Raw genomic sequence first — 25204 nt, 5'->3', positions numbered from 1 at the left:
GGCGGAGGATAAGTGAGTTATAAAGGGAAGGGATCTCAATTTAAACCATAAATGACTAAAATACATCTTTGACTGGATCTATGAATAAATCTATGACTGGGTTTGGACAGTACTTGCTTTTTAGGCAAAACAATGAATGATGCAATCTGAAGCTGGTATTGCGTCATACATGATATGAATTGCATCATGTTATTCCTAGAAGTCATGGATGATGCAATCATAATGAAGCTTACATCACTCTGCTGAACAAATTGCCCTAGATCAGCTCTAGAAATCATACAGTGTCATGCTCTCTTATTTGTTAGTGTTTGATTTTGCAAAGGGACACATTTCTGTTTAGCCAAAGTGAGCAGAGTTGCCTCGTACTTGTGTGAACAGTGCAGATAACTTCTGCTATGTTTGTGGTGAAATGACTTTTGCATCACAAAAGCACAGTATAACCACTATGGTTAAGAAAGCCTATCACCTTTATTTTGGCTGCAAAATTGGAGATCAGGACAAGAGGTGGGTCCCCACATATATGCTGCAACACTTGTGCAACAAATCTTCGCCAGTGGTTGAACAGGAAAAGGAAATCTATGCCTTTTGCAGTGCCAATGATTTGGAGAGAGCCAACAGATCCTACCAGCAATTGTTACTTCTGCATGGTGCCTCCAGTTGGGAAAGGTGTGTCAAAGAAGAAAAAGTGGACTGTGCATTATCCAAACATTCCATCAGCTATACGCCCAGTACCCCACGGAGAAGGACTTCCGGTTCCTGATGCACCAGAATCATTCTCACTTGAGTCAGACGAGGAAGAGGATGAAACTTCTGGTCCTGAACCATCTATGTCACAGGACCCACATTTTCTCCCATCCTCCTCCTCTGAGCCACACCTCATAACACAAGGTGAATTGAATGACCTTGTCAGGGATTTAGAACTACCCAAGAGTAAGGCAGAGCTGTTGGGCTCCAGACTACAACAGTGGTATCTCCTGGCAGGTGATGTTAGGGTTTCCATGTTCCGTGACCGTCAAAAGGATCTTGTCCCATTCTTCTTCATGGAAGGTGATCTTGTAGCCTGCAACAACATCGATGGTGTGATGGCAGCCCTCAACATCGTTCACGATCCAGGTGAGTGGAGACTGTTCATTGATTCATTGAAGAAGAGTCTTAAAGCTGTTTTACTGCATAATGGCAATGTTTTGCCATCAATTCCAGTTGGTCATGCAGTCCATATGAAGGAAACCTATGACAACATGAAACAACTTTTGAGGTGCATAAACTATGACCAACATCAGTGGCAGCTTTGTGGCGATTTGAAGGTTGTTGCTCTCTTGCTTGGTCTGCAGACTGGATACACAAAGTACTGCTGTTTTCTCTGCGAATGGGATAGTCGTGCAAGAGATTCCCACTACATCAAGAAAGATTGGCCACTCCGACAGTCATTGGAGCCTGGGAGGAAAAGTGTTCAGCATCCACCACTTGTTGAATCAAGGAAGATTTTGTTACCACCCTTACACATCAAGCTGGGGCTGATGAAGAACTTTGTCAAGGCCATTGACAAAACACAAGCAGCTTTCAAGTACCTCCGTGGAAAATTTCCAAGGTTAAGTGAAGCTAAAATAAAGGAAGGTGTCTTTGTTGGTCCTCAGATTCGTGAACTTCTTCGAGATGATGCATTTGACCATGCACTGCGTGGCAAGGAAAAGACGGCATGGAAAGCCTTCCAGTTAGTGGCAATCAATTTTCTCCGAAACAACAAGGCAGACAACTACAGGTTGTTGGTGGAAAACCTCCTCAAGGCATACAAAAGCCTTGGTTGCAACATGTCGCTAAAGATACATTTTTTGCACTCTCATCTAGTTTTTTTTTCCACCGAACTGCGGAGCAGTGAGCGATGAGCACGGCGAGCGATTTCACCAGGACATTGCAACAATGGAGAAATGCTATCAGGGCAAATGGAGCCCATCAATGCTTACAGACTGTTGCTGGACAGTGACAAGAGATGCTCCATTTAATGAATACAAGAGACAAGCCAAGAAGCGCCGAGTAGACACTGAATAGGACTAAACTATGTACATAATAGTTTTTTGCCTTTTGTTTCTTAATAAATTTTATTTATATAACCCTTTTGCTGATTTTTAAAGTGTTACATAAACAGGACAAGTGAAATATTATCATGTAAAGCAACCATAAACACATGAAAAGACCTAGGTTTACAATTTATGATTAAAACTCTACACAATATACATAGACAAAAAATGTAAAAACGTAAATATCTTAGAAACAGTAGCCAGTTGTTTTAATTGTCATATTTGAATTCAGCACATCAAAATACATAATAAATAGCACATTTTATCTCTGAAGCAGACGACATCTCAAAAATTGTAGACCAGTGTTATCACCTCTGCTGTTCCAGTAAATATTAAATACATGATTTTGAGAAGAAACAACAAAAAATGAAGTAATTTAGCCTATTCTCAAGTTTGCTGATATGCTGGAACAGTTTAATCTCAACAGCAGAGACAGTAAATTGTCCTGCCATAGTTTACATGATATCAATTAGGGAAACATTACCATCATTGCTACCTACTTCATGCAACAAAGACTCCACATGACCACAACAATATTTTCACCTCTGTGATGGAATGCACCCCTGTATTCACACCGTACACATTATTGTAGTAATCTTTGTACCTGGCATGCCTTTTCAGGTATCATTTAAAAATTCACAACATGGAGATCAGTAATATCACGGTAAAATGCAGGTAGGAACATTATGTGTAAAGTTATGAACATAAGCTGAAATCATGACTAAAGTGTGTTGCCCAGATAAGTCTGGAGAGTGGCTAAACCAGTTTCTCAAGCGGATGTCCTAATCAGGTATAAACAAAGCTGATGGGCTATCACCTACCAAGTGGCCATTCTTTGGCAAGGAAGGGGGGCAGGGACAAAGATCTGCATCTTAGCCAAGAAACAGCATGAGATCTCCTTCCTCCACCAGACTCCCTGTCTCTTGGTTCTCAGCTGGAAATGCTTTTTCAACGAGGGACTGAAACTATGAAGAGGAAGGACAAACTCCAAGGCCTGCCTCCTCTCTCTTCCTGCACCTGAGAAAACAAAGGAAACAGCTGCTGGACTCTGGGGGAGGGGCCCTGACCTGAAGAGTTTGGTCAGTAATGCTGTTGGAAGCACGTAGTATGAAATTTGTCTTGAATCTAATATAGTTTGTTAAGCTGGGCACTAGAAAACATCTTTATTTTCTTATAACCATTTCTGACTTTTATGCCTCATTCCTTGTACTCACTTAATATGTATCTCTTTGTAGTTAATAAACTTGTTTTATTGTTTAACTAAAACACACTGAATGCTCTAGTCATAGGTGTAAGCTACAGATGATAACTCTGTCCAACAGAGAACCAGAGGTTCCAAAAGTCCTACTCCAAAGCAAATGAGCTACATGCATTGCACAAGGGCTAAAGTTAAAGTATTGGGGAAGAGAGTGCTAAATTAAAAAGTAATACAATAGCTATTTAGTAGTGCATTAATGAGTAGCTTTGTACCATGACTAAATCTGTCCATTTTTAATAAAGCCACATAAACAACTGCTGTTCCAGACTCAGTATTTATTAAAGCAATTCTTACATTTTTGAGTGGCTAAAGTCCCTCCAACCCTTCAGTTATTTATGCCCACACTGGAGGAATGCCCCTCAAAGTAGCTAAATGAATATATCCAACCTGAAACATCCACAGCACAACTAAGGGTATTACTAAGAAGAAATTCAGTGGCCATCAAGGCAAAGTAATTATCTCACACAACCCTACTGGTAATATGGGGCATCCTTGTTATCATAGGGTGAATGAGGACTGTTACCCTGAAGGTGGAACCTAAAATCACAACCCATGCAGCATGAATTCAAATACATTTTGAACATTAAGAACAGTAACAGACAGGAACATTAAAAAATTAAGATTTTTTTGGTCAAACTCTGCTTTTCAATAGGATTCACTAGATTTCTGAAGTACAGTCTAATCAAGCATGTAAGCAATCCAGAAGTCAGGGAGTCAACCTGAAAAGTTTCAGGTTCAGGTGGATATTCTTACAAAAATTTGAAGACAAAGAGCCAGTAATTTGCAAAGCAATGGCACCACCAGACATACAATGCGTGAAGACAAAACTGCCAAGACCCAATTAGAGTATTGACAACATCTTGGCTTCATCTCAACTAACCTGTAGACAGATTTTCCAAACCAATGGAATCAGGGCAAAAATAGACAAATTCACAATTTCAATCTAAGAAAGGGAAGTTTGCAAAAGACATTGGGTCTTATTTGACCCTGAAGGAGAACTGGAGACATCAGGAGTTCTCCTTGGTAATAAAGGATTTACTCTCCTTCCAGAATACATAATGCTAGACTGAGACCTAAGACAGACATTTGCACTGTTATACAAAATCTCAAAGATTTAACTGGACAGTTTTTCTGTAGCAGGTAAATCTTTGGTCTTGATCGAAGTCTTGTAGACTAGACAAATAGCTGTCAATTCCAGGATCCTGATGTGGAGCTTTCATCTCCTGCAGAGTCCAAAAACCTCGAAAAGCCGGAAAACAAGGTGAATATCCCCTATCCATCATACCAGTCCATCAATTTAAAAAAAAAAAAAAAGTTGCCACTTCTGGGACCACACTGCCATGGCACTGAAGGTCTTTGTTCCCACTGAATTATGTCTTCTGATACTTTAGTCCTGGTACCTATTATACTGCCGTGGCAAGAACATCTTGGACTTCTTCATTTTGGCATATCAGGCTATCTGTGTCAGGTGCAGGTGAATCAGAAATGTTCTCAATGCTTTAAACTTACCTGAATCTGAGTATTCAGGTAGCAACAATGTTCAATGTGAAAACACTTAATTTGTACATCTGGGATTCTCAACTGAAAGTAGGAAAGACAATTGCTTAGAATTGTTGGTGTGTAGAACCACCTATAGTATTTGCATATATTTGCATGAAAAAATGTCTCTCACCTCTGAAACATCCTGTTACCTTTGGATGATGGATGCCCTAGAGAAATACTTTTAAATAACTCTGAAATCCACACACACTACAGATTTGAACTATTTTGAAAAAGTTTTTAGTCAGAAAGTAAAAGTAATTTTAAGTAATAAATTCAGTAGCTACGCACATGGGATCCTGATACAGATATTATAGGCTAAGGATTTAACAGAGTTTTAAAAGTGCAATTATACTTAAAACTGAGTTTCAAAAGAACAGTGTAGGTTTCCATATATTTATTGCCTCTCAATGACCTGCAGATCAAATCTGATCAATTTACAAATAAAATAACTTTGTGATTGTTTTTATAAAATTGCTTATCCTGCAAATTTAATGTCAAATCAGAAATTCAAGCTGGGTTCTTGTTGAGTCACACACCCAAACTAGAAACCTGCATTCAGAATGTTTTGCAAACCGCAATAGAATCCAGCTCACTCTTCCAGAGCTGCATTGCCACTGAAGTGCTAACAGCAGTAAACAGTACTAAATACTTGTTTTAGTCATTAAATAGCTATGACTCTGAAAACTCAGAGTTGACTGAGGTGGAGCCAAATTTTCCATACTCAACCGTTAGAGTAAAACTGCACTTTTTTTTTTTTTAATTAAATAAACACCCTTGTAGCGTTCAAGTTAGTTGACCTACCGTGATAAAGTTTAGCTTTATCTAAAATACTGTATTGACAAAACCAAAAGGTGATATTGACAAAGCAGTGAGCTGCTGAAGTCCTTCCCCTCTGCTGAAGCCTTTCCTTGCAGCAGGGAAAGACTGGCAGCAGGGAGCAGTGGGACATAACACTACTAAAAATAGCAGTGTAGACAAGGAAGGCACTGTTCGAACGCAGAGAAAGCCGTTTAGGGTACATACCCTAAGGGTTCCAGCAGTTCCTTACTCTACTCACCTAAGCAGTGCCTCCCCATCTACACTGCTATTTGTACCCAAACATGCAGCACATGTACTCTATATACCACTGTAATTCACGTGCAGTGTAGACATGCCCTGACTTTGCTTCCAACACCTACCATTTGTGCTGCTTCCCATTGCACCATTCTCTCACCATGTTTGCAGAGGTTCAAGTCAGGTCCTTCCAGATCACCATATCAAACTCAAAAGGAACTTACCTGGGGCACCATACCCATCAGCCCCAACTCCTGATAGGAAGCCTTTGTCTATTTCCTAACATTGTGATCCACTCAACTCTGAAATATGGACTAAGAATATGTTTCTTATTTGTTGTCTAGCCCTTGGTCCATCTTCATTCCATTCCTCCCTTCAAACTGTCTGAACTTGCACTCCCTGTTCATTTTGATTTTTACACTCATTCCTTCCACTCCATTCTTTCAATTTTTGCCTGCATTTTATGCAGTTGCCCTCTCCCTGTATCCATTTCCCTGTTCAATTCCTTACTCTCCCCGACTTCAACGCCAACAAATCCCTCCTAGAAACCCATAACTTATATTTTTATAATATAAATAATGTAAATATATTAAAAGATTATTAAAAAAGAACTGACAAGATGCAGGGCAATTGGCACACTAATTACTTTGCTTTTATGTTATGTCCTTTCCCCCCAGCCTCTGTGGTTTTTTAAGATTGGATGCTCTTCAAGGCAGAAATTGTCTTTCTATGTTTCTTCAGCCCCCAGCACAATGTGGGTGTCACCACACTATAAATACATGGTAGTAAACTATTTATGTTTATAACAGTAAATCTTTGATCATTTGAAAATAGAAATATTTGTACAGTACAGCACTGGTACAACAGATGCCTGATCCTGATCAAGGCCTCTGAGTTATACATGTAAAAAAAAAAAAAAAAAAAAAAAAAAAGATATTAAATCAATAATGTTTAAATGTTTATAGAGCCAACTGAGGGCACTGTATACGCAATTAAAATATGACATTTATTATAATCATAAAAAAGATCATACAAAACCAAATAGAATATTGAAGAACTAACCAAGATGGCATTATTTAAACAAAAGGAGAGGTGGGAGGAAGTGTCTCACATGGCACTGAAACTGATTAAAACAGAAAACTACTATGAAAGTCTGATGGTGTGTCCACCCCACAAAGGACTGGAAGGGATTAAGGTGCCCTGCTGGCCTATTAACTCCACGGGCTGCACCTGGAAAAAGAGCCAAAGATCAGGGAATCGACTGCAAAAAGGCTCAGTTGATTAGGAAGAGGCAGGGCCTATAAAACCAGGAAGCTGGCAACAGACAGTGACATGGCATGGGACCATGAGAAGAGGTGTCTGCCTTGAGAGGTAATCCCCGAAGTGACTAGAAGGAGGCGCCAGACAAATGGGGAGTGGCGAGCCCCATCACACAAAGTTATAACTTTTTTTTTTTAAACTTCACTATAGCATCAAGCTGAAGCAAAAAGATGAACTGTAAGAGAGAAAACTCATCACAAGCATCTTTCACAACAGTAGCAAGGAGCACAGAAATATGAATTCTAAATAAACTCAGTTTTGATTTTAGCATTCTCTTACTCCAAATGCTGTTCAATAAAAATTATCTTCTAAAATGATTTCAAAAATTCTTCAATATAATATTTAACTAAAATAACATCTTTCCTCAACATATTTGAATATAATTTCATATTTATATAAAGCCTTATCACTAATTATTCACTTAATATAAAAATTGTAGCTGTCAATACAGTACATCTCAATAATTAAATCAATGTAATTTTGAGTACACAATTAAGTATTCTGTAACTGTAGTTTTAAAAAAATCATTAGTGTGATAGGTGATGCTTGATCAGAGTGGTTTCATCATGAAGTCATTGTACAAACAGTCAAGAACCAAATTTAAAAAAAAAGAAAGTTATTTAATCCTATATTTATCACAGCATATTCAACAGATCACTAACAAGAAGTCTTTCAATAAAAGGCTTTAGCAAATCTAAAAATGAAACTAAAAATATTTTTTCTGCAAAACAAGTAGCACATCCTTAGTATACAAGCTGAATATAATTTAAATGCATCAGAAAGGTCAGTTTCAATATATTTTTAGACTTAAATTTTGCAATAGCTTTTTTACATAGTTCAACTGTCATGCCTACTTTGATATATTACATAGGCTTAACGTTCACGTTGATGTACTACTGAATACAGCAGACTAACTCAAACATCACACAAAAAACTGGAGCAACAGAGATCCTAATATTTTGCGTCCCAATATTCTTAATTTGTTAGCCCGTACATACCAACAGTTCCAAGATCAAAGGGTTGTAGCACACCCACTAAACCATATTCTAATTTTGGATATGTTGCACACATCCCTATTTTAAGGTCTGCTATTGAGTGACATATGATTATTGTACAATCATGAATGTAATGTCTGTAAAACTGAAAGTACTGGGATTCTATATTTTGCTAGCTAGCAGAGACAGAAGATTAGGGTAGATCCTCAAACCAACATTTAGACACTTAGCACCTAGTGATAAACTTTCCAAAAAGAACTTTAAGCACACAGTATGGTGCATAAATACATCAATTGTGTGCACATAACAATATTTTCAGAAGTGGAACTTTAAAAAAGTGCAGTTTAAAAACTAGGTAACTTGCACAGAGGCAGGGCCGGCTCCAGCTTTTTTGCCGCCCCAAGCGTCGAAGAGAAAAAAAAAAAGTTATCCGCGATTGGCAGCAGCTCTACCGCGTCGCTTCATTCTTCGGCGGCAATTTGGTGGCTAGTCCTTCCCTCCAAGAGGGACTGAGGGACCCGCCGCCGAATTGCCACCGAAGACCCAGACATGCTGCCCCTTTCCATTGGCCGCCCCAAGCACCTGCTTCCTGCACTGGTGCCTGGAGCCGGCTCTGCACAGAGGCAGGTAGGTGCAAAATTGCCATTAAAATGTGTAAATTCGCAATTAAAATACATTTTTGTGCTTACAATTGACAAATTATCATTATCTTTTTTCTCAAAAGTTCCCCCTACTTGTACCCTTTTTTTTCAGTACATACTGGCAAACAATGGCCTTTGTAACCTAAAACAAATGAACACAGGTGAAGTTTAACTGAAGCCAAGACTATTCATCTGGATCACTAAGAACAGCCATGCTTAATGAAATACAACATACTCCATAACTATGAATATCAACAGGCCCCTCTTTAAAGATGTTGAGGCCTGTCTGACAAATGTCCAGTGTGATCAAATTTGCTGTCCAATGTGATCAAAATAAAAAAGGAGAAAAGAATGACTCATTTTAAGATTAAACTTTCAGTTAGGCAATACCAAAATAAATAATGTAAAAAGATTGGCTTTTCTCTATCACTCAAAGACAGCAGGGCTTCATGCCTCTTGGGAGTAAATAAAAATGCCAGCAGCAAGCACAGCGATGGGAATTTTCATGTCCTTAACAAACCATGAATCTTACGTTTAAAGCAATAGAAAATGTTTTAATCTCAACCTTTACATTTTTTTTTCAAAGTAGCTAGTACAAAATTGTCAGCAGAAATGCTTTCCTAAACGATACATTGATCTAAATAATTAAATGACCTTTTCTCACACTACTAGCAATGCCACAATACTTTCCCTTAAGCCTAAATTGGCCAAGAAAATATTATCTCCCTATTTTTGCAAAGGATAACATATCTCATTTTCAATATTTTTAATCTGGCAAATAAACCTCAAATTGTCACAGTTTCCTTGTGTGTGTGTTTTTTAAGGATCATATACGCACTAATAATCCAACAAGAAAACCATCCAACAGTTTCCTAGGAAACTGATGCACAAAAGGACCATTAACAATGAAGAAAACAAAAGAAAAAAATACTGGAGTACTAGTTTACTATTTTAAAAAACACATTATTGAACTGTTAATATTTCAAAGAAATCATTAACTAGAGGAGATAGCTGCAATATTCCATTTATTTATACATTTATATTGTTTTCCATCTACTTGTCTCTCTGACACAGACACCCCAAATAAAAAGACCTAGTTTTGATGGGTTTCTCAATTTTTTTTAATCTGTAAAAATATTTTCTTAAGGCTTTATAAGTAATGTCTAAGGCCCCAACCCTGCAATATGATCTGTGCTGATGATTCTTTTGGGATCTGTAGGAGTGCAAGAATCCATCAGCACAGGCTGATTTGCCTGTGCATCATGTAGGTGAACTGTATTATATGATATTTACCTTTTTCTTCAGATCCAACCCCACGTGTGACGTGCAAGTTGCATGGTAACATTTCAAACACCTTAACATTTTTACTAAAATAATATTTATGTTAAAATTTCAATCAATAGTGTCCTTACAGCTTGTTGTAGTAATCTTAACCATAGTGAATTTAGCTGCTATAGGCAGGCATTAAATTGGCATTAAAAACCAAGCTATTATTTTGCCACTTTCATTTTCTTTCAGCAAGGACTGCTTCCTGCTTATGGCAAATTTGGAAAAATTCCAAGTAATTTTTCAAGACAAGTGAGTGAGGTAAGATCTTTCATTGGACCAACTTCTGTAGGTGAAAGCGACAAACTTTTGAGCTCCACAGTGGAGTGTAAAAAACAGGTGGATATGATTTAAAACAGAGAAAACAGGCTAACAGAGATATTAAGAAGTAGAGCTATTGATTAATCAAAGTTAACTCATGCGATTAACACAAACAAATTAATGGTGATTAATTGCAGTTTTAATCACACTGTTAAACAATAGAATACCAATTGAAATTGATTAAATATTTGTGGATGTTTTTCTACATTTTTGAATATATTGATTTAAATTACAACACAGAATACAAACTGTATAGTTCTCACTTTATATTATTTTTATTACAAATATTTGCACTGTAAACATTATAAATCACATTTTTCAGTTCACCTAATGTAAGTACCATAATGCAATCTCTTTATCATGAAAGTGCACATTACAAATGTAGATTTTCTTTTTGCTACATAACTGACTCAAAAATAAAACAATGTAAAACTTTTGAGCCCACAAGTCCACTCAGTCCTACTTCTTACTCAATCAATCGCTAAGACAAACAAGTTTGTTTACATTTACGGGAGATAATGGTGTCCAATTCTTATTTACGTCACCTGAAAGTGAGAACAAGCGTTCGCACAGCACTTTTGTAGCCGGCATTGCACGGTATTTATGTGCCAGATATGCTAAACATTCATATGCCCCTTCATGCTTCAGCCACCATTCCAGAGGACATGCTTCCATGGACATGTCTTCTGGAATGGTGGTGAAGATAAAGGGACATATGAATCTTTAGTACATCTGGTATATAAATACCTTGCAACACTGGCTACAACCGTGCCATGTGAATGTCTATTCTCACTTTCAGGTGATACTGTAAACAAGAAGTGGGCAGCATTATTTCCTGCAAAGGTAAACAAACTTGTTTGTCTGAGTGACTCGTTGAACAAGTAGCAGCACTGAATGGACTTGTAGGCTCTAAAGTTTTACATTGTTTTATTTTTGAATGCATTTTTTTTGTACGTAATTCTACATTTATAAGCTCAACTTTCATGATAAAGTGTTACAGTACTTCTATAAGGTGAATTGAAAAATACAATTTCTTTTGTTTTTACAGTACAAATGTTTGTAATAAAGTATAAATATAAAGTGAGCACTGTACACTTTGTGATCTGTGTTGTAACTGAAATCAATATATTTTAAAATGTACAAAACATCCAAAAATATGTAAATGGTATTCTATTATTGTTTAACAGTGCGATTAATTGCAATTCATTTTTTTAATCACTTGACAGCCCTATTAAGGAGGATGTTCCCATTGTTAGTAGTACTACCTAATTGCACCAACTGGCTATAAATTAGTATCAGTGTCCCACTGTGTCAGGCATTGTACAAATAATGAGATAGTCCATGACTTCCACAGCTTACATTCAAAAGACAAGATTCAGCTATTGGCATAACAAATGATTAGAGGGAGTGGTAGAGTGAAGAAAAGGGAGTGAAACAAACGAGAGTTTAAGACAAAGATGAATATTCTTGGAATAAAAATATTAATGTATGAAACACAGATGTATAATAATAATGAGCTAGCTGTATTCAACTGTAAGCTCTTTCAGACAAAGACCATGTCTCTCTATGTTTATACACTTGATTTTACCTTATCAGAAGTAGTAAACAAACAAGTGGATGAATTAGATGGAGCAAGGATTCTATAACTTCAAATTTTCTGTCTCCTATAAAAATATTACATTAATTAAATTCATAAGATCTTCCTTAATCACGATTTATTAGAAGCTCTGATTATTTTAACTCAGGAAATTTTTCTTAGATGAATGAAGAAGCTTGGCTGTTTAAAGTCTGATGCAATGTTCTGCAGTACACACAAGGACAGTTATTTTAAGAGAGGAGTTGTGATCCATGAGACTGGGTTAATGAAGGTTGCTTGAGTCGCTAATGTAATGCATTCACACTCAAGGGCAAATATAACTTTTCATACGCTGGTAATCCATTATGACTAGCAAGCAGTCTGCACAAATTTCATCTACACAAGTAGCTACTTATTTTGTTAAGGATCTCCCCTCCATTACTCATTTAGTGAGCACCAGAATCAATGATGTTAGCAAGAACATGCACAAAAGTTCTGTTAGCAAAATATAGTTGTGTGAATATAATTTTCCCTCCACAAATTCAATTTGTAGTTATGGTATTTTTGTTACCATTGCATTTTGTGTATTCCACCAGATTATAAAAAAGTAAGCACTCAACTTTGTGCATCAACTACTCTGCTATTCAGTCTAATTTGTTTTTTACCAACAGCGTGGTAAGGGAAGTCTGCTGCTGTATCTCATAGGGCGTGTTTGAAATGAAGACACTCCTCAGGCATTCTGAAATGGCACAAGGTACTGCCAACCAATCTTAACTGGGCAGTGAATTTCCCTTGTTTTTTTTTTTCCAGGTAGTACTGGTAGTGGGGGTGGGGGGAGAGAGAAGAGCACCTGTGTGAGGCAGGAATAAGGGGTCTTCCTGGGAATACTTGATTACCACTCAGCTCTTCCCCCTGGCTCCTGCATGTCTCCAGCATGGCTAGAGAGGCCATGGGGAGGAAGGAAGCTGGTAACCAGGTTGTGAAGAGCCGATCTACAAGCTGGAGGCAACAAGGGGGAGCAGAAAGAGAGAAGCCCTAGGACTCGCCCAACAAAGAAAGTAACAGAATGCCACTAGCCATCACCCACAGCCCCCAACTAAAACCTCTCCAGCACATCATCAAGGATCTACAACCTATCCTGAAGGACGATCCTTTACTCTCACATACCTTGTGAGATAGGCCAGTCCTCGCTTACAGACAGCCCCCCCAATTTGAAGCAAATACTCACCAGCAACTACACACTAACCCAGGAACCAAACCCAGCAACAAACCCCAGTGCCAACTCTGTCCACATATCTATTCAAGGGACACCATCATAGTACCTAACCACATCAGCCACACCATCGGGGCTCATTCACCTGCACATCTACCAATGTGATATATGCCATCATGTGCCAGCAATGCCTCTCTGCCATGTACATTGGCCAAACCGGACAGACTCTACACAAAAAATAAATGGACACAAAATCTGACATCAGTAATTATAACATTCAAAAACCAGTCGGAGAACACTTCAATCTCCCTGTCACTCAATAACAGACTTAAAAGTGGCAATTCTTCAACAACAACAAAAAACTTCAAAAATAGACTCCAACGTGAAACCACAGAATTGGAATTAATCTGCAAACTGGACACCATCAAATTAGGCCTAAATAAAGACTGGGAGTGGATGGGATATTACAAAAACTAAATTTCCCGTACTAATTTCCCCCTACTGTTACTCACACCTTGTCATCAATTGTTCGAAATGGGACACCCTCATTACCACTACAAAAGTGATTTTTCCTCCCTTGGTATTCTACTGTTAATTGAATTGTTTTGTTAGACTGACCCCCCCACTTGGTAAGGGAACTCCCATCTTTTCATGTACTCTGTATATATACATACTTGCTACTGTATTTTCCACTCCCTGCATCTGATGAAGTGGGTTCTAACCCACGAAAGCTTATGCCCAAATAAAATTGTTAATCTCTAAGGTGCCACAAGGACTCCTCGTTGTTTTTGCTGATACAGACTAACACAGATACCACTCTGAAACCTATTCCATTTGGGGGGCTAGTTTAAGGGGAAGGAATTATGCACAATCCTCTGCAGGATAGGAAGACTGCAGATATGTGAATTTCCCCATTCAGTTTGATGGCATCTTCTCAGCTAACTGAGAACAGCCCCTGGATATGAATTCAGCCTGCCAGTAATTTAGAGGTGTGAAATACCCCTTTCATCTTAATGTGTTCTCCCCCTTCTTCCAAAGCCAACCCCAGTTCCTGTTATTGGGCACCAAACTGTTGTGCTCCATGGACAATCAATTTTCAAGATAACCTCTCTATGTATGTGGATTTCAGAGCAAACTGAATATTAAAATCAGCTTCTTATTTGGAGGCTTCATCTGAGGAACCTCTAACTCATTGCCTGCATGAGACATAGTAATTTTCAAGGTATCTGATTATATTTATGGATTTTGGAGAATTTAGTGACAAAAGGAGAAAAAAAATGAAATGGAAAATGAAAAACAAAACCCACAACATTAAGGATATTGTTATTAAGCATTTATATTACAGATCCAGTGTGTTAGGTGCTGTACAGACAAAGTAAATGAGACTCCCTACATCGAAGAGCTTGCAATACAAAAATTAAAGCTTTATTACGTTCATTTGTTTCCGTATTTTATTGCACTTTCCTGGCAGAAGACTATGTAGGAGTTTAAACGTAGGCCTAGAAACTTAAGTACACAGATTTTGAAAACACTGACACACACACACACACACTTTAAATAAACAGGATTTTTTTTAAAAAAAAAAGCCAAACAACATATATTCCACCTGTACCTTATGTTTTAGGAGATATTTCTCTATTTAAGAATTTTTATGCTCAATCTTTTCCATCTCTACTAACCGGAACTTTACTTGAACATGATTCTTCCAACTAGTTCTCTTGACTCACCCCATCAGAATGCAAGTTTGTTTAGATACAAACTGAACATAACAAACAGATTGAGTTGGAGGAGTGCTCACACAAATCAACCGCCACAGTAAACCTTTCCATTTATATTTCCTGCCACAGTTTTTTTCATAAGGCTTATCTCCTTTTCATCAGCAAATAGGAGTCAAGTAACTTCCTTCAAAGCTGACACTAATGCAGCTTTTTGAATCAGCCAGTGAAAAATGCTAAGAAAACAACAGGACTGTAGTACACAAGTCAGGCAGTTTCACTTACATAGGTTTGGATCCTCTTTTGCTGCTGGAATCTGTCCAACTGGAGGCACAGCATGGATTTTTAATGATTGATGCTTTAAAATGTTTTCTACATGATCTACAGTACTGTGTATTGTATTACTAATGATTCTTCAGAGATGCAGAGTGGGTGAGTTAATATCTTTTATTGGGCCAACTTCTGATGGTGAAAGAGATAAGCTTTTGAGCTAAATAGAGCTGGCTACAACTACACTGCAAATAAATCATTCTTCATGTATTCTGAACCACAGATCCATTACATCTTAGTGCCTAGACTTTGCTACCCAACTGATGTTCTGATATCTAAAGAAGTTTTTAAAAATATATTCACATGCTGCTTGTATATTTCCTTGTATTTTAAGACACAGAGCACTTTATGTTGTTCAAATATAGGGTTTTTTTACCCAATTGAAAAGAATGAGTTTGTTTTGGTGCTGAATTTAAAGAAAGTAAAGTTTAGAGTTTAACTATGCAGAGTGCATACAGTTAACCAGGTTAATTTAAGATGTTAGAACCTACCAATGTACACATGTTTTTTCAGAAGACAGTATGAAAAAATTGAAAAGGATACTCATGTTTCTTGGGCACTAAAATTTACTTACTTTGGAAGTTCTACCATAGAGAAAATTTTCCCTTTGGGGTTGTCTCTCTCTCTCTCTCTCTCACACACACACACACACACACACACACACACACACACTTTTTAAAATCAGAACAATAATTTAGTTACAGTAAGACTCAAAGTAAACAAAATGGTGTTGGTGCACTATTGATAGAGTTTGTGTATATACCCGGACTTGTTCACTGATTGTTACACAATTTAAATAAAACATATATTGAAGAAAGGACAAATGAAAAACAGGCTTACTCGGAAACAAGAAGATAATCTGAGACAATTGTAAATGTGATTGATATTCTGAGCTGGATTACTTTAACAGTATCTTGTTAGGGAAAAGAATGGTTATTTACTCAACAGTACATGTGGTGTTACCTGTCAGCTCTGTGTTCTTGGGGAACCAGAGCACAGTATCCAGCCTGTTTGACTCATGAAGGACACCCCCCACCCCGCCCTGCTGCCCCCAGCCTCTCCTTGAGCCAAAACCGATCAGAAGAAGGATTTACAAAAAGCAATGAAAAGGCAGTGGGAGACTCACCTAAACCCTCCTGGACAAGGCTGACAGGATTAAGGAAACTCCCCTAGCCTCATTTGCATCGGAGATGGGACAGGGAGGCATCTCCATTAGCATACAGAATGGAGAACAGAGATTCCAAGGAAAGAACTGCACTGAACTCTGGGACCAGAAAAGCCAGGAAGCACTGCATGATGGGGGGGGATCTCTGCTCCAGATGTTAATGAACCCACGCCTACACACACCCAGCTCAGTAGTTATCAGACCAATTCTAGTAACAAATCCTTTACTGGTATCCAAAATACTGAAGCTGCCTAACTACATTGCGAGCTCCCTCAAAGGAACACACTCATAGCCAGGAATGATCAGTTCCTATTGTCTAACCTGAACAAAACAGTTTTGGTATACTCCCTTGAGCCATCAGTTTACCCATAAACAAATCCAGTGTTCTCCCTTGATCCATTGTTGTTTCCCTACCAAAAAAAACCCTACCCACGCTCAAGTAAGTGTTCTGATGCCTGAATCCAAAATCTGCATCAGTTCCATTGGGACTTCATCTTCTCTTGACTGATTGTGCTGGGGGCTCTGCCTGTCTCCAGCACTCCGGACCCTCAGCTACCATCACCACCTGGGAACCCAAAACGGTTCAAGCTTCACGGAGTGGTGAGAACCCAACTCTCTCTGCCTTTTTATTTTTCCTACTCTAGGTATAGCTTTCTAACCCTGACTTGTGTGATTAGTTATAGTTTTCTAAACCAGACTTTTGTAATCAAATTTAAGCTTCATTTAATATTGCAACTGTTTTGTTTGTTTGGCTCTCCTTGTATGGTTATTACCTGGCAATAAATAACTTTTATGGTTAAGCTGGTTGCTTCCCTCCCTCCCTCCGTTTTGTGTTTTTGGCTTCCCCATTTGATCTGCAGTAACACTTCTCTTACCTAAGCTAAAGATCCCTGTAGCGCCCAAGAATCCTGTGGGGTTTGCTCATCAAGTGGGTTACCACCAGAACAACTGTAACGTGAAAGCGGGGACTGGGACGTGCTGAACATAGGAGGGAGGCAGCTTGGAAATGCTGCTCGACCCAGCCTGCTGAGTCCAGGGGGAAAATAAGGGTGGCAACTTGGGAGTGCTGATTGACCTAGTCCACTCAGACACACGCTGTTAATGTATGTGTTCATCTGATTCTGGGGCTGGAAGAACCCAACCCTGGGGAACCTAGGTCCTGCGCAATAGCTCCATTGGGAGGGAACTTGCAGAAGGGAGAAGTAGAGTTCCGTATGAAAACACAAGTGACAAGCAGTACATTGATAGAATTACAGAACACCCCCCCCACGCACCCCGAAGAATAATCCTAATAAATGAGCGTACCCCAAAGTAACAGGCAAATCTGGTAACAGTGGTTCTTCAAGATGTGTTATCCACATCCACCTAAATTCCATTTTTGATGCACATGCACACAAGATCAGATTCTTTTGAAAAGAAGTGTCCGCAGGATCCGTGTCTGTGCCTGTATGTCCTCCAGCACCATGTAGAGAAGGGAATAAAGGGTGGGGCAGCTGCAATCAACTTTCAGTTCTTTCAGCAAAACAGAATCCAGGTGATATGGGGAAGAAGGGCAGATCATAGTGTACCTGTGGACATCAGAACTTGAACCGCAGTTACTGTAGAATAAATAACCATTTTTTCTTCTCCAAGTGATTGTCCATATGTCTTACACTTCTAGTACTTCACAAGCTGTGAACCCATGTCCAAGAGGTGGGTGTTGTGCATCTACTGAAACAAGGTCAGCAAGACAGCTTTGCCAAGGGAGCATCAGATCTTGAGCAACCATACTACAGTCTAATGCAGTCCAAAACCCATTTAGATAGCGTGCGGAGACAGCTCACCGTTCATCCTGTCAGAAGACCAGGAACAATCATGGTGAATTCCCAAATGGTAGAAGAGCGTTCTTGGTACATCTAAATTGTGGAGCCTAGTTTCATGACTAGCATGACGTTTAGGGAAGGTAACTTCTGGGTAAATCACTTGATTTAGATGAAAATCTGACACTATGTAAGAACTTCAAGTGAAGTCTTAATGTTCCTTTGTCCTTCTGGTAAAACTGTATATGATGGTCCTTCAATGGGACCTCTGACCTTTTAGATCTCTCCTATTCTTTTGGATGAGATGGTAGCACCTAAGAAGGTAGTCTTCATAGACAGGTGATACAAAGAGGTTGCCACAGGTTCAAAGAGAAATCTCATTAACGCCAATCTCCCTTCTGGGATTTCAATGGATTGTTAAGTGTCTTTGACTGATGGAAAGACACGAATAGGACCTTTGAGAAACTTACCAACTAATGGGTGAAAAGACTTTGAGACCCTCTATGGAAGGAAGAGCAGAAAGAGCTGCTAAATGGACTCATATGGAGATAATTCGGAGCCCCAAATGCTTCAGGACTAGAATTAAATCTAGAATCATTGCTATTGGGATCTCTTCAGATAACAGATGCTTCTGCATTGTCCAAATAGTGAAATTTCAATTTTTTTGCATAAATCAGAATCCAATGGGGGTTTAGCATGCTTTAATTTATGCCAATTAACTTCACATCTATAACTGATTTGCACTGTGTAGACGCTGCCTAATGCTGCTTGTTGGAATGCTCAGTTCCTGTTCAGGAAGTTGTATTTAGCCAGGAACATGGTAGTTTGAAAAGCACATTTGTAAGCTGGTTGAGGAATAAGTCTTATGGTCAAGAGGTCACCCTTTGGGGTGTTTATCCAGTGGTGTCATTTTGGGTGGTCCCTGTTGTTTAAACCACTTGTAGATAGCTGCAACCACTGTGGATTCCAGTGTGGTGTATAGAAATGTATAAACCCCTTCAAGGGGACTTGGTAGCAACTATTCATCTTCAAAGTGGGTATCACTGATGCTGGGGTTTGCAATAGATCCCTTTCTGGATCCAGCAAGATTTCATTTATTTACATTGGCAACCTACCAGGAACTGAAGGAACTGCACCAGAGGACTACCAGATCTTGCAGGAGCTCATCTGGCTGGGTTGAAACAATTCGAGTAAGAGCCTTATCAGGTAAAGATGACAATGTGATAGGGTGGACATCTGTCTCTGGCAGATCTTCTTGCTCTAAATCCTGGTTCTGATACTAAAAAGTATGGTGGACCAGTTGCCTTTCATGAGGTGGTCTAAGAGGTGAGGAAAACCTGGCTTTAGAATCAGAAGCAACCAATGAAGTCTTTCTATTGAGTTGCATCCCCCAAGGGGCCTGGAACGACCACAATTACATCAGATAGGAATATAGTAGGCCCCGGAGGATGCCAATAAGGGTCTCATCACTAGGTTCTCAGTATCTCATCCCGTGTCATCTAACTCCGTCAGAGCAGCTTGGCTCATAGTGAGGAGAGTGCAGTAAGTATGTGGGAAACATCTCTCCATTTTGCTTAGATGGGGAAGAGAAATCCCTCTTCCATACACGGATCCACTCTCTTGGGAGTTCTACAAGGTTCTAGAATATTCTGTGCAGGAACTGAGGTAGCCAATCCAGATGTCACCGGGGCTTTTTTTAGTGGCAAAAGCAGCCTTGTGAGGACAGTTACTTTCAAGTCACTCAATACTGTGACTTTCTCTGTTCTGATGAGATTCAGTTCCACAGGCATACCCTGCACATTAATGGGCAGCATGGTATATGTTGTAGATGACAGAAGGTGCTCTATCCACAGCTAGTTAGTGCCGGGTGCTTCAGTTCTGAGTGCTTTGGTGCCAGGCAGGGACCTTGGATGACCATGCCAAGTGTTTCAGTGCGAGTACTTTGGTACTAGTTGAGGCATTCACCAGCTCATGAAATGGCACCAAGGCCATCTGGTAACCCAATCTCTGCATTTAAATGCCTCCTTGCCAGCACGAAGTAGACCGGGGAGATCTGTCTCTCCAATCACCCTGTGACCTGTGCTGTTTTCTCTCTGTCTCCTTGGAACACTATCGAGGAGGGTAAGGAGGCTCTTGCCAATTCCACAGTGAATGGATGAGACTTTCTTGAGGAGGACTGAAGTCTGGAGCTGGGAGTGGACCCAAGAATTACCAAAGCAGTTAGTGACAGTTTGGAAGTCATCTTCTCAATCGGCTGGGAGGATGCCTTCATGGACCTTGCCATGAGGAAAAGTTTTTAGAAGTGATTCCCCCTTTGAGCACTCAAGTGGTGTATGTGCTCCACCTGGACAGAAGCAGCACTTCAAGTCTCCATCGTTAATAAGAATAGCTGCCTTGCAAAAGGGACAGGATTTAAAACTGGGAGATTTTGACTCTGCCAGGTCCAGGGGCAGCTGTGGATAGAGCACCTCCTATTTAAAAGATGTCTTCCTTTTTATTGCATGCCAACAAGCTTAAAAATTATATTAATCTAACTATACTAAAAATCATATCTACAACACTAGGTAAATAAAAGCCAATTGCATAGTGCAGAGATATGGGCCCTGCCGAAGAAGTATCATGGGCAGTAAGAAAGAACTAAAGGCAGCTGAGCCAATCCCCAACCTTTATGCCATTGGCTACGGAGAACTGTAGGGTATGCAGGATGCAGGCATGGCTCCAATAGACACTGGCATTCAAAAGATTCCGATTTCACAAGCATGGAGCACACTTGCATGAGAAGTGGAATACATATGGACAATCACTTGAAGAAGAAACTGAAATTCCCACCTAAATCCACTAACATTTTGATAAATTAACTTGGTATATTACCCCAAGTTTATTACATACATATATCTAATAGACTATACATTTTCACAGTCTCCTAAACAATTTATATTTTTAAGACTGGTTTTCATTCCCTCATTTTGTCAATATTAAAAGTATTTTAATATCCACCTTTACTAATTTTATCATTAACCTTTCTTTGTTATGACACTAATAAGGTACACAGAGACATGTCAAGTATTCAGAATGTAAATATGTGCAAACAAGTTTAACACTGGTGCAAGAAAAGATTACAATATGTATAATGAAAAAAGAATTCATCTTTTCAAGAAGATTATTCAGTATTAAGCTATTTAAGAAATAACATTTCTTTTGCTCTCCCATCATTGACAGGGTTGTGTCACAAATATATGCTTAGTTCTGCTTGGCATCACTTTGTTAATGCTTTGTTCATTAATTTAACAAACTACCAGGAGAATATGTTTAGAATGGGCAAGGCATTATCTCTTGAATTTCATTTAATTAAACTCTGCTATACCAATACGACAGTCAGCATTTCATAAAGGGAATTATTTTAAGGATGAAGGTAGAAAATATTTCAAAGTTCCCTGCTAAAACATGAAAGCATAATCTAAAATTATCCCTGCAACATACTGTAATTTATCTATAATATTAAAGATGTTATTTCCAGAGTTAGTAATTAATTGGATTCCACAGAGAAATTATTCAGGCATTCTTGATAGCAAAACGATGCACAAAGGAACAAAACATAGTGCCGAAGGACAACCATAAACAACCACTGTGACTCTGCTGAATTACAACAATCATTGAGCTTAATGTGAAATAAATGCTGGCTGCCTTTTGTATGTGGCCATTACTCTGCTGCAAAGAGATTGCCATTGAATTTTGATTATATTGCCTTAATAAAAAGTAATGAAAGTGGCTCATGCTCTAGTGGCTTTCCTTTAAATGATACACAACAGTGATCTTGCAAAGGCCACTATGCCACAAGTTGATTGAGTAGGACACCTCGCCTGAGAAAGGCTGTGTTACACTCTCATGGTAGATAACTGCACTGATATTGGCTAGACTACTCACAAAGCTTTTAACTAAAGACTTTCAATGAAGCACCATTTAGAGTCTAGGTTAGCTTTTAAGACTTACCATCGATCCGGCTAACAAGTTCTTCCAGCATTTTCACTTTCTTTTGAATCCCTGGCTGTGCAAAGGTGTAGTTATCCTAAGGAGGAAAATATCATATAAATAATACATAATAGCAAAAATTATGAACACTTTTCATTTGCTCATTTAAATCCACATATTTTTGTTTAATATAAACTTTTCAGATTAGGACAATGACATTTAAAAAAATGAAAGTTCTGTTTCTATATATTTATTATTAATAATCAGTAATTAATCACATTCCATAGATGTAGTGGTGATCTCCATGGCCTCACTAGTACTTCACTCGCTAATCCATCCCACTGGAATTTATGTTAATATTCTAAACCACTGAGCAGATAACAAAAATCTTCCTTCTAAAGACTTCTATTATCTCACCAAAACATTAACGTTTACCCCACAATTAGACTGGTCCGGGATGCAAGAATTCAGCCCTAAACCAGTGACAAGATTAGAGTTTGATCTTCAAAAGCTTAGATGAATATCCTCAGCTGGTAGAAATAATCATAACCCCACTTCAATGGAGTTATAACAAACTACACTAGTTGAAAATTTACCCCCATGAGCCCAAAGTCATAGGCAGGCCCACCAACGGGGGGGAGGGAGAGGGAGCAAAGGGGGCAATTGCCCAGGGCCCTGGGCAATTTAAAAGGGCCCGGGAGGTCCCAGCTGCTGCCGCCACTGCTGTAGTAGCAGTGGTGGCAACGAGGAGCCTCGGGCCCTTTTAAATCGCCCTGGTGGGCTGCAGGGCTCCTAGGCGCACAGGGTGGTACTGGTGGTGGCAAGCATGTGGAAGCCCTTGGCATGCCGGAAGAGCGCACCCAGCAGCACGCTGGGCATCAGACAGCACAGACGAAGCACTGCCCAAATGTCAACCGGACTGTTCTAGGAGGCCCACTGACTATTCTGCCCTTGGCAGAGCCATCCCTAGGATACAACAAATCAGGGCGACCGCTCTGGGCCACTTTGGGGACCCCATGGGCCAGCAAGATTGGCCAGCGCAGTCGGCCCCGGAAGTAATGGATTCGTCACTTCCACCCCAGGCCTCACACCCCCATAGGGACAGCCTTGGCCCAGGGACCTGGAATTGCTGTCAGCAGGCCTGGTCACAGGTAAAATTGTGAACCCAAATGCAACATGCAAATTCCACAATTGTGCAGATAGACCAGATATTTGTATGTGCAAACGCCTGATCTGAAAGTACAACAATGGCAAATGGTCATGCAAATTATTGTAGTTGTATAGATGTGAGTTCTGATGTATTGAGAACGAATAGTTTGAAAGTCTATGTAGAGGGAATACCACACATTGGTTATACCACAGAAGAGATGAAACGCTCCAATCCATACCTATGTTTGTCAATATTTTGTAGAGCAACATTATTTGACTACATTGTAGAATATCTAAATATTTAGTAGCATTCTTCATCTCGCAGCCACTGCACAGCAAGACTCATGATACTATGGCATGATTTTAAACATGAAGGGAGAATAAAAGGAACCCCAGTACAAACACATTTGTTTTTAAAAGAATGCAAACATTTTAAAAATTGTTTTCCTATAAAATGTGGCATACACAAAATATCTAACGAGGTGATATGGTGTAAAAGATATTTTGGCATAACTCACTTGCCATATGCCATTGGTGAGCTGTGTAGCCATCCCAAAATCATGCTAATAAAACCACCCTTGCTGTTGGAATGCTAATCTTTCCATTCCTATGTTGATTTCAGTTGGGTAATCTTCACTTTGCATTAATGCAGTGTTGAACATTTAACAGTATTTATTTAAAAAAAATACTATTTTGACGCATACACATTAATTTATTAAATTACATTTATGGGGTTTATAAAAATGTAGAAAGTGTAATTTAGACTTTTAAAATCTATAATGTCCTAAAACTGAACAAAAATATTAAAACATTGTTTGTGTTTAACAATCCTTATACGAGTAGAACACATCAGAATATGGAAACAAAGTTTACTAACTTGTGGATAATAGTGAACTGAAGAAACCCAATATGCAGTAAGTAAATGCATTTTTTTCTGGTAACCTGGGTTTCATTTTGAGTAGACTCACTAAGGGCCTGATCCAAATTCCATGGAAGTAAATGGGATTCTTTCTACCAACCTCACCGAGATTTGGATTAAGCCCAAGGACACTATATGAGCCTGTTCATCAGTGTGCATTTCCCCAACTACCAAAAAAACAATCTGACAAATCAGCATGATTAGTAGCCTCTGATCAGCAGAAACCAAGAACTGGACTAAAATGGATATTACAGATCAGCTATATTGGCAGAGGTGTGTTGGAAAGTTTACATAGTACCTATTTAAAATATGTAGGATTATAGCCTTACTAGTCCTCAATTTTACAAATATTAAATCTAATTTGAAAAAGCAAATTCAGAAGTTCACAAGGGAAAATTACTTACAGGTACTGTAGTCTGTTGCCCACCCTAAAACAGTGAATTGAAGTCCCAACACTATTATGGTGCCATCAACTGGAAAACGAGGTACAGATTTGTGAAGTCCCACTCTCACCCTGCAGATTACACTCGTCCATTAATTAGAGACATTTCCAGATAAAAATTAGTACGCAAACTAGTAAGAAAAATAATAAAACAGTACCAGCACATTATCCAGCATAGAGGAGGATAGGATGGAAGAAGAGAGGACTACAATGAACAGATAACCAGTAATTTTCCCTTGTCATACATCTCTCTCTCCTCCCATCCTATGACAAGGGATAAAGGACCAGACAGAAGATGTAGCCAGCAGTAATAGTGCTGCTAACCCCAGATGTTAAAAAAAAAATAAGTCAGACCTAAAAAATCATGAGCCTGTCTAAAAAAATCTGACTAAAAAT

At 38.9% G+C, this 25204-nt stretch overlaps 1 protein-coding gene across 8 annotated transcripts in view; it reads right to left on the bottom strand.

The window, feature by feature from the left end:
- Nucleotides 1-25204, bottom strand: part of TBC1D22A (TBC1 domain family member 22A) — a 438695-nt gene that overhangs the window by 204563 nt on the left and 208928 nt on the right. For 7 of the 8 annotated variants that reach the window (XM_065554788.1, XM_065554783.1, XM_065554792.1 and 4 more), the window contains one exon: nucleotides 22320-22395. In XM_065554788.1, the coding sequence (XP_065410860.1) occupies nucleotides 22320-22395 (76 nt within the window). Of the gene's footprint in view, nucleotides 1-4873; nucleotides 4915-22319; nucleotides 22396-25204 lie in introns of those variants that run through there. The other variant, XM_065554797.1, reaches the window with a different exon arrangement.

The sequence above is a fragment of the Chrysemys picta genome, chromosome 1 (assembly GCF_011386835.1).
Source record: "Chrysemys picta bellii isolate R12L10 chromosome 1, ASM1138683v2, whole genome shotgun sequence".
Taxonomy (NCBI): domain Eukaryota; kingdom Metazoa; phylum Chordata; order Testudines; family Emydidae; genus Chrysemys; species Chrysemys picta.
The sequence above is the reverse complement of the archived record's forward strand: the minus strand, read 5'-3'. Positions and strand labels throughout refer to the sequence as shown.